This window comes from Pseudorca crassidens, chromosome 8 (genome assembly GCF_039906515.1).
Source record: "Pseudorca crassidens isolate mPseCra1 chromosome 8, mPseCra1.hap1, whole genome shotgun sequence".
NCBI classification, from domain to species: Eukaryota; Metazoa; Chordata; class Mammalia; order Artiodactyla; family Delphinidae; genus Pseudorca; species Pseudorca crassidens.
In genome coordinates this window covers 17,634,388-17,644,609 of record NC_090303.1, presented here as the reverse complement: position 1 = coordinate 17,644,609, position 10,222 = coordinate 17,634,388, and the positions used below count along the sequence as shown (strand labels likewise).

The following is a 10,222-nucleotide window of genomic DNA, read 5'->3' as shown; positions in this document are numbered from 1 at the left end:
AACTCTCTATAACCACCACACACTGGGTACTTGTAAAGAAAGACTTTCTAGAAATCCAAAGTCTTATTAAATGCAAAACTGGCCACTGCTCCTTTCCTCCTCTCCACCTGGTGTGAGAGCTGCGTGTCAGACCTTGGAGCTTCCGGATTCATACAACCTAGGGGTCAAGGTCAGCGTTCCCCGCAATAGCTGACCTCTTCTTCCACGCTGGGCTCTGCTCTCCGTAACAAATTTCCCAGAGGCTGTTTCGCCCCTGACCTCGTAACCCACGTTAGTAATTAGGGCGCGAGTGAGGATTCGGGTGGCCCCTGGGTGACAGCCAGTAAGATTCTTAGCCTTCCTGGTTCGGGAAAGGGAAAGAATTCGGGAGGGGTAGGATTTTTTTTTTCCCGGTAGGATAGGTGGGGAAAAGACCGCTGCCTGTGTGTCCCTCTTTTGGACTAAGGTGTCTCTGTTGCTCCATAAATAAAACGTCTCACTGCCTTCTGCGAGCGCTATAAAGGCGGCGGAACGGCTGTCCCGGGGGCATTCCGGGCCGGACTTGAGCCGAAGCAGGTGAGATCGTCGCTGAAGATGCAGCGCACCCCACCCCGCCCTGGCTTAACTCCCGGGGAGGCATCGCTGGTTGGGGATGGGACTAGTGGAGGGGGGTGGGGTGACACAGAGCCGCCGGGCAGGGGACAGTACAGCCTTCTTTCTGAGAAGCTGAGTGCGAGAAGGAAGCTAGGAAAACAGGCCGAGGGGTGAGACCTGCTCACCCGCCCAAAGTTCTGTCCCCGGAAGAGCGCGCCCGGCTGCTGGAATTTGCCTGCAGCGCGCGCGCAGCCTCGGGACCCGGAGAGCATGAACTGAGGGTCCCACGCCCGGCCCCGGGGGTTGTGCTTCTTTCCCAGGGCGCGCCTGGCGCTGCGCCCTGGGTCGGGTGCGGGGAGAGAGGGATGTTCACAGGGTCCCCCTTCCTGCCCCCTGCGCGCCGCGGGCCCCAGCCCGGGTTTGGGGAGATTTCAGGACGCGGACAGCGCCCTGGCTGCCCATCTGAGGGGACTGGGTCGGGCTCCCGCCGCCCCCCAGCGCCGGGCTCACTCTCTTATTAATAAAAGTCCGGTTGCGCCAGGCGGCAGGTGCAGGCTCGGAACCCAGAGGTCCTCAGGGCCCCCTGCAGGCTGGAGGTGCGCGCCCGGGGGCTGCGGGCCCGGGCGCGGAGGGCGGCAGCGCGCGGACCAGGGTCTCGGGGATCGGCTCCAACAGGTGGGGCCGGCCGGGGGCGGCTAACGGGCGGTCTTCACCTCCTCTTCTCTTCCCTCGTTCCATCTCCTCCCTCCTCGTCGTCCTCCGCCTCGCAGGTCATGGCAGCGCCGGGCGGCAGGTTGGAGCCGCCGCCGCTCCCCGAGTACAGCTGCAGCTACGTGGTGTCGCGGCCGGTCTACAGCGAGCTCGCCTTCCAGCAGCAGTACGAGCGGCGCCTGCAGGAGCGCAAGACGCTGCGGGAGAGCCTGGCCAAGGGCTGCAGGTAGCAGCCGTGGCGGGCGGGGCGCGGGGCTCAGTGAAGCCGGGAATCCGGGCGCGCCGACCCGCGGGCGTGCCCGGCGGCGGAGTGTGGGATGCTGCGCCGCCCTGCAGGGTCGACCCGGCTTCGGTCAGCTCACGGACTCTGGCCTTCCCGGTGGGAGAGTGGCTCTATCATTCTCGGTCCGAATCGACCCTAGCCTCGGAAACTCATCTTTGGAGAGGGTGTGTTCGGGGAGCCGCATCTCCTTTTCCTCTCTTGAGGGCACCTGGAGTGCGCCTTGGGGTACAGAGGGTCCCCACGGCCTTCTCGTGAAGGCTAGGCTGAGGAGAGTGGGAGAGCAAGGTGCTCGATTACAGAGAGGTGATGGGTAACCCGTCACCTGACCAAGAATCCTTGAAAGCCCCAAACTCATCTAGGACGGATGCCACTCAGAGACACGAAGTGAAGGCGAGAACACGGAGCGCGTTGTGCTCCAAGCTGTCCACTGTCAGGCAGTAGGGCCCCCCGAGAAGAACCTCCATCAATCTCTAAACCCAAACGGGACACCCGTAAGTAGATATCACAAACAAAAAGGGAACTATCAGCTGCTGCTAGATTTTCTTTCTGTTAAAAAACCTTTTATTATAAAACATTTCAAACACATTCAAAAGTAGGCATAGTAGTGTAATGAACCCCCCCCCATGTTTTTACCCATCACCCAGCTTCAAATATGATCACCTCAAAGTTAATCTTGTTTCACCACATACTTGCCCCGCTCGACTTTTTTTTTTAACGTAAGTCCCATATGGTGTTTCTTTTTGTTTTTTATTTTGTCTGTATATATCTTTAGGGACTCAAAAAATACAACCACAATTCCATTATCACACACAAAAATTTTAAAATTCCTTAATATAAAAAATTAAGTCCAAAATTTCAAATTGTCTCATAAATATAATTTTTAAAATAATTTATTTGAATCAGGAGTCAAATAGTGTTCACCTACTTTTAATATGTTTCTTCTTTTACCTATAGGTTGTTGAATTTTAAAAACTAGATAGCAAGGTGCAGCAAGATATAGATTCATCATGTAAAGGGTTGTAAAAACTGGCTCCAAGCTCCTATTGCCAAAATATACAGAGTTTGTTTATGTTTCTTGAAAGAAAAAGAGAAGAAGAAGAAAGTGCCTGGGTTAGAAGTCCAAAAATTAATCTCCATTTAAAGACCCTACATTGATCAATCTGGGGCTGGACCAGAAAATGGGTTCTTGCTTAGGGATATTTTCTCAGAGGATTAAGAAGGTGGGAGAGGGGAGGGAACACTTAATCCTGTGTTTTCTAGTACAGTGCATTTAAAAGGGTAAATAGAGTTCTTGGCAAAGACATGGTAAGCACTTCACTGTTAGTATTTTCCATGCAATTCCTATCCTTTTTTCTAAATAGTTAGAAACATTAGCAGAGTTCAGTTCAAAACTTTGTGATTTGCAGTGGGCTGTGACGGAGATTGGATTGGAAGTCCAGTTTTCTTGCCTTTTGACAGTTGTTCAAGAAAGAGAACACTTGGTGTGCTGAAGACTCTCCTGCCCATCTTGGACTGGCTCCCCAAATACCGGATCAAGGAATGGCTGCTTAGTGATACCATTTCGGGATTTAGTACTGGGCTAGTGGGGACACTGCAAGGTAAGATGGTGGTGGACTAGCTCCCAAATTATGGAGAACTGCAGTCTCCAGCAGCCGTTCCTAACTCTCCCCTCGCTCTCATGGGTCTGCAACAAAGGCTTGCTCACCCTCCACAGCCTTCATCTTTCCTCCAGAGTCTGCCCCTTAGTGGTGAGATTCCCCTGTTTCTCCTCTTCCTTGGAGTTCTCTTCCGGGGAAGTCCTGCTGCTTCTTTAGCTGCATGGCTCCAACTAGAGCCCTATCACCTAAGCAGCAGCTTCCCAATTTTCCCTGATCAGAACTCACAGTAAGAAATCTGCATTACATCATGATCTATACACACATATCTCAAGTTTTGTGAAATAATATTTACCCTCATTACAGGTGATACACTCTGCTATTTTCTATTCTGTCCTATTCTATTCTGCTTATATTTTTTAAATGATGATTGTAGGCCGTTAAATTATTTTACATTGCATACATGGTCTTGACCTGCAGTTTGAAACTGACTTAAGGGAAAGGGAAAGACGTATTTTAGCCTGGACTACACGTAAGTGGCTTTTTCTCCCCTTACCTCCCCCTCCCCTTTTTAAATCCATCCCCGTATTTTAATCTTTTGGCAAAATGTCCCAACACAGGACATTTTTTAAACTGCCTTTATGCCACATTTCCATGAACATCTTGGAAATCTATTGCATGGCTGGTGCATAGCAGTATGGGCATTCTCCTTTGTCCTCCACCCCCATCGTCTTGCTTCTGCCCTTGCCTCAACTCTACAAAGCTTCTGGACCATGAAAACAGAAATCTCATTTATTTATTATCATTTTATGGAGTATCTAGTAGGTGCCAGGCACTAGGTATTCTGACATGAATAAGATGCACCACCTGCTTTCAAGGAGCTCATAGTCCAGTGAGGAGATAGATAACAGTTCAATGGAAGGACCAACTGTATAGCAGGGGTAACATTGCTTGGGAAGGGAGTGCACACAGGGGCACTCAACCCAGCCTTCGGAGACTGGGAATGGCTTCCTAGAGGAGGAGTCATCAGAGCTGTTTCCCTGAAGGGTAAGTCTCAGTTTGCCAAGTGATGGGAAGTAGGGTGGGGTAGAAATGTGTGTAGAGAGATGACTTGGAAATGGACTATTTCAGAAGTTAGTAATAGAGGTTGAGCAATGCCATGAGACAAAATTTGTCTATAGAGCTCTCAGCATTATTCAGATCAGGCCAGGGAGATTCCCACAGAGAAGGAAGATATTCTGTGGCCCCAGTGCAGAGCCACAGCCTGGCCAACCATGTTTTCAATCACAAAGGTGGGTGGGGCGATGCGGTTCATACGTTAAATGATGCCAAGTGCCGTGTACACAGTGGACTTTAATAGCTGTGACATGGCAACGCCCTGTGGCTCCTGGGGGACAGGAACTGTCTAATTCATATTTGTTTAGCTAGTGCCTAGCATGAGACTGGCACAAAATAGGTGGCCCTGTAAACCTTTACTAAAGAGGACTGAATTGCATTCCTGATAATGAATCATCTTTATGTATGAAAAATGGTGTTTCAAGCTATATCCCCCAAGTGTTCATAGACAAGTATCTTATAAGAATTAACTTTAGTTTTAGTTTCATTTATTAAGCATCCTGTCCAAGGTCATGGAGCTGGTAAGTTGTGGAGCTGGGATTTGAACCCAGAGTCTAATTCCTAGGATCTTAATTTATAAACGATGCAGTTCCTCACTTTATGACTGATACGCTTTCCAGAAACATTATCTCTATGAAGTTATCTTTGTAAGGTGAATTTCTGGGAGGTGAACGTGGTTCGTTCGTATGTTCATTCATCATTCATCATCATTCATTCATCGAATAACATATGTAGGCCAGCCATGGGGATTCAGTGGTTTACTGACAGGCATGGGTGGGTACTGACCTCACGGAGCTCATTTTAAGTGGGAGACAGAGGAATTAAATAAATAAGCAGATAAATAGAAAAATAATTACAGATTGTGATATCTGTTATGGTGGATTAAATAGGCTTGAATAGGGATTAATTTGGGGATGGAGTGTTTATTTTAGTTAGAGTGGTCAAGGAAGGCTTCCTGAGGGCGTGAAATTTAATCAGGGTCAGGAGGATGGGAAGGAGACAGCCGTGTAAGGAGCAGAAAGAAGGGTTGTACCAGGCAAAGGTGCAAAGTCCCTGAGGTCAAAAAGAGCATAGTATTTTCAAGGGAGGAACGGGAAGAATTCCAGTGTGGGTGGAGGAGGGGGCGGGCTGGGGGGAGTGAACAGGAGGAGATAAGGTTAGACAGGGCCAGGACTAAGATGCGTAAATGAGTTACTCTCTGGGGGCCTTCTTCAATAATGCGCCCCAGGCACTTCGCTTGCTCGCTTGCCTCTCCCAAGTCCCAGCCCTGAGGATAGATGGTTCGGCTTGAAGCCAATCAAGCAGGAGATTAGAGAGAGCTGCAGAGATCTGAAATAAATATATACATTGCTTGGCTGCACCCGAGATTGAACCGGCGCCCCCTGCATTGGAAGTGAGAAGTCTTAACCACTGTACCACCAGGGAAGTCCCCTGAAATGTATTTTGGAGCAGGAATCACGGGTAATATACTGATGGATTGGGACTGGCTGAGGACCAGGACTGGGATGGAAAACCAAGCATTTCCTTTTGGACATGCCACATTTGAGACGCCAAATATGGAGTTGGAGACACTAGAAGTGGGAAGGTCATTGGAGAGGTCTGGGCTAGACATAAAAGTCCAGAAAGCATCACTTTAGAGGTGATATTTAAAGGAGTGGGAATGCCTGAAACTACCTAGGGAGAAAGGGCAGATGGGGAGGAGAATGGAGCTGGAGTACTTAAAGGTCGGGGAGTTGAGGAGGGGCCACAAAGAAACATGAGGAGGTTGGGCTCAGGAAGTTAGAGAAAAAGAACAGTCTGAGGAATGTGGGGTCAGAAGCCAAGAGAGGAGTTGTTTTCTTTTCTTTCTTTCTTTCCTTTTTTTTTAAGGATAGAGGGGTCTGTAGTATGGAATGCTCTTGGTGATGGAACACAGACAATACTTTTAAGAAGGTTTGCTGTGAAGCAGAGTAGAGAAATGGCTGTAAGCAGAGGCATAAAAGGCAAAGATAGAGTGATGGGAGGATATATTTTTCTTTTAATATAGGAGGTACTAGAACACAGATGTGACCCAGTGGACCATGAGATCTGTGGTCCATGAGGTAGAGGAGAAACAACTAAAAGTGACAAGAAGGAGCAAGTGTAGATCGGTTCAAGGATAGAAGTGGGAGGGCTGCTCCTTAAAGATAGGTGGGATATTTTCCCTCCATTTTCAAAGGAGAAAAGACAGACAAAACTGTGCAGATGCAGAGAGATTGGAAATTTTGGTAAAAAGCCAACAGGCATCTCATGGAGTCCATGTTTTGGTTGAAGTCTAGGATTCATCTCTAAACAGTGTCTGTATAGAGAAGGGGGATGGGAAGTTTGAGGGAAGTAGGGGAAGTCTGAGTAGCTATCTCGGGGTGAGGAAAAGCACACTTCCTGAGGAAATGAAATTGGATGGCCAGGCAGTGTGGAGTTCCCATCTGGGGCTTGTGATCATGAAATTTATGTGAAACTGGCCAGCCCAAATGTAGAGAACTTTAGTTCAGTTATCCAGCTGCTTGGATCCTGGCATGGAATAGGGTGATGCTTGGGTTTGGCCAGACTGGGGCTTTACCAGAGAAGACAGGGGAAGGAGAGAGAGAGTGAAGCCAGGAAGTTCAGAGTACTTGTGAAAATTCTATGGACAAGGAGGCAAGTGAATATGAGAGGCTGCCAAGGATAGTGGATCCGTTCATGGATTAGAAGCCTCCTGAGGACAAAGAAATGTTGCAGTAAGGATTTTGGAGTAGGTGAGCAGGGAGGCTAGGTGGCTGTAGGTGGAGAGCAGGAGGCTCAACGTTGAGATCTCAGAGGTGGCACTGCAGTTTCTAGGGATGGCAAGGTCCACGCTATAACCAATATAACCACTGGCTGGGCAGCTGAGGGGTAGGGAAAAACTCATCGGAGTTACTGAGAAGCCAGAAATGCTAAGGATCATGAAATCTTTTTTACTTTTATTATTAACAAAAAGTTCCCACTAGGCAGCAAGAAATCAATGCAGCCCTTTTAGTGCTTTTTTTTTTTTTTTGCGGTACTCGGGCCTCTCACTGTTGCGGCCTCTCCCGTTGCGGAGCACAGGCTCCGGACGCGCAGGCCCAGCGGCCACGGCTCACGGGCCCAGCCTCTCCGCGGCACGTGGGATCCTCCCAGACCGGGGCACGAACCCGCGTCCCCTGCATCAGCAGGCGGATTCTCAACCACTGTGCCACCAGGGAAGCCCCCTAGTGCTATTTTTAATCGTACCTATGGGGAACCTGCTCTCTACTTTCTATGGATACTTTTGCCTTCTAGATGCTTCCGAATGTTTGCTAGCACCTTTATCAATATGTGCCACCATCCTACATAGGAATGGTGCCAACACAAGAGATTCCATAGTTTAAATCAATGGCTTAGATTTCTTTACAAATTACATAATTTCAAAATTGTTGTACCAAATTCCCTTATAATATGCTTACAGTATATCTGAGTAGCAGTTGTCCTGAAATAGGATACTTTGTGAAAACTGAAAAAGCCCCCATTTTCCAGGCCTGTAAGGACTGCAGAGCCCAGTTTAGGCAAGTGGAAGTTTGAGAAAGACTTGAAAATAATACATAGACTTGAAAAAAATACAAATACTTGGAAAAAACACTCTCAACAACTGCGCCACCAGGGAAGCCCTCTTTTATTTTTTAATATTTAAAAAAAATTTTTTTTTTTTTGCTTTTGTTTTTGCTCCTTCTTTTCTTGTCTTCCCTTTGTGGCCTCACCTTTCTACTCTATGCTCTTGGGATGACTGTTTATTGCAATTCCTTGTTGTAATTTATATATGAAAACATTTGCATCAGTAATACAGATTCTTCTAGAATGAAAACTCTCTAAGGGCAGAGACTTTGTTTTGTCCACTCCCATATTCCCCCAAACCTAGAACAGTGCCTGGCACATGGAGGGTACATAATCAATAATTGCTGAATGAATGAATGTTTATTGTGGGAAACTAGAAAATACATATAAGGAACATGAAAAAAATACCTCTTCAACAAATGAGAAGTCTCCTTTGATCCTAGCATATAGATAACCCACTAAACCCATATTTTAGTAAATATTCTACTAGACACATAAATGCACATCTGCGTAAAGGTATAAAGAAATGTGTGAGAACGGTAAGCACTAAATTCAGGATAGTGGTTGATTCCTGAGGGTGGAGGGAGGAAAGACGATGTGAATGAGAAAGACTATATAGAGAGTTTCAACTGTACTGGCAATAATTTACTTCTTAAGCTAGAGGGTGGGTACATGGGTGTTTATTATATTATAGTCTTTGCATACCTGAATTCTGTTAAATCTTTTCATATTTTTAAATGCTTACAACAAACACGTTTACTTTAACAAAAGTGGAAGCATGCATACTGATCACTATTTTGTGGGTTTTTTTTTTTTTTTGGCCGCTCTGCTCACTTGTGGGATCTTAGTTCCCTGACCAGGGATTGAACCTGGGCCATGGCAGTGAAAGTGCCAAGTCCTAACCACTGGACCACCAGGGAATTCCCTGATCACTATTTTGAATCCTGCCTTTTCTCACTTATTTCTTATATGCACTTTATTGTACTAGAGATAGGTAAATTATTAGTAGTAAATTATTTCTATGCAGCACATCAACTTCATTTCATAGAATTACAGTATAATTTAGTTAACCACTTCCCTGTTTTGAAACATTCATTCAATAAATAATTTGGGGCACTCAGAGGCTAAGATATTTAGGTTGTTGCCACTTTTTTTTTTTTTTTTACTGTTATAAATGTAATCCTTTATTAATGACCCAAAGGTCAAAGGGCTTGGTTTTCTCTCACTGTGAGTGAGTAAAATGTAGGGAGGTAATAGAGAGTAAGATGTGCTGACTACCTAAGAAGCATTTAATCAAAAAAAACCCACAGGAGAAGGAAAGGGCTATGGACTGAATGTTTGTGTTCCTCCAAAATTCTTATCTTGAAGCCTTAATCCCCATTGTGATAATATTTGGAGGTGGGAGCCTTTGGGAAGTAATCAGGTAGAGTCCCCTTATAAAAAGAGGAAGAGGCCAGAGCTCACTCTCTCTGTGCCATGTGAGGATACAACAAGAAGGCAGCCATCTGCAAACCAGAAAGAGGGCCCTCACCAGACACTGAAACTGCTGGTACTTTGATCCTGAAGCTCTCAGTCTTCAGAACCGTGAGAAATAGATGTTTGTTGTTTAAGGCAAAAAACAAACAAAAAGCCAACACATTATTGTCTTCCACTGCCATGTACACAGAAAGGTTGAGATTTCTCCATACAGTGTGACATTCATGGACCCGGAAGCCACTTGGGATAGCCTAGCGAAGGTGTTGATCTCCTAGTGGAGAGCCTATGCTATGTACAAAGGTGAGATTTTTTCTTTGTTTGGATCTAACTTCTGTTCCCCCACAAGAAAGGAGAAAGGGCAGGCAACAATGACTGTGTTCCTCACAGCACTGAAACACTGAATTCAGACAAACCCAGCCTGAGCCTTTGAACTGAATTGATCAAGTTGTTTTTTTTTTTTTTTTTTTTGCGGTACATGGGCCTCTCACTGTTGTGGGTTCTCCGATGGCGGAGCACAGGCTCCGGATGCGCAGGCTCAGTGGCCATGGCTCACGGGCCCAGCCGCTCCGCAGCATGTGGGATCTTCCTGGACCGGGGCACGAACCCGCGTCCCCCGCATCAGTAGGCGGACTCTCAACCACTGCGCCACCAGGGAAGCCCTTGATCAAGTTTTTAATCAACAACTGACTTGACTTTCTTTTTCCACTCACCTGATGATTGAGCTACTAATCAGTTGAGTCAGCTCCTTTGAGCAGGTGATACGTGAGCTGCAATCGTTATCCCAGCTGATTTGAATCATGTTCTGCATCCTAGCGTAGTAAGGAAATCACTCAGAATGAGCTGTAAGTTGAAGAGATCTATGAAA

The 10,222-nt window shown here is 46.7% G+C and overlaps 1 protein-coding gene and 1 non-coding gene across 2 annotated transcripts in view; one reads left to right on the top strand and one right to left on the bottom strand.

Moving 5' to 3' along the window:
* The first annotated feature begins 410 nt into the window (after positions 1-410).
* Positions 411-10,222, top strand: part of SLC26A4 (solute carrier family 26 member 4) — a 51,882-nt gene continuing 42,070 nt past the window's right edge. Inside the window, exons 1-3 of the mRNA XM_067745928.1 lie at positions 411-555; positions 1,344-1,510; positions 3,026-3,165. Coding sequence (XP_067602029.1) covers positions 1,347-1,510; positions 3,026-3,165 — 304 coding nt within the window. The 5' untranslated portion in view covers positions 411-555; positions 1,344-1,346. The remainder of the gene's footprint in view (positions 556-1,343; positions 1,511-3,025; positions 3,166-10,222) is intronic.
* TRNAE-UUC (transfer RNA glutamic acid (anticodon UUC)) lies at positions 8,730-8,801 on the bottom strand. The gene has a single exon. It is a non-coding gene; the product is annotated as a tRNA-Glu (tRNA).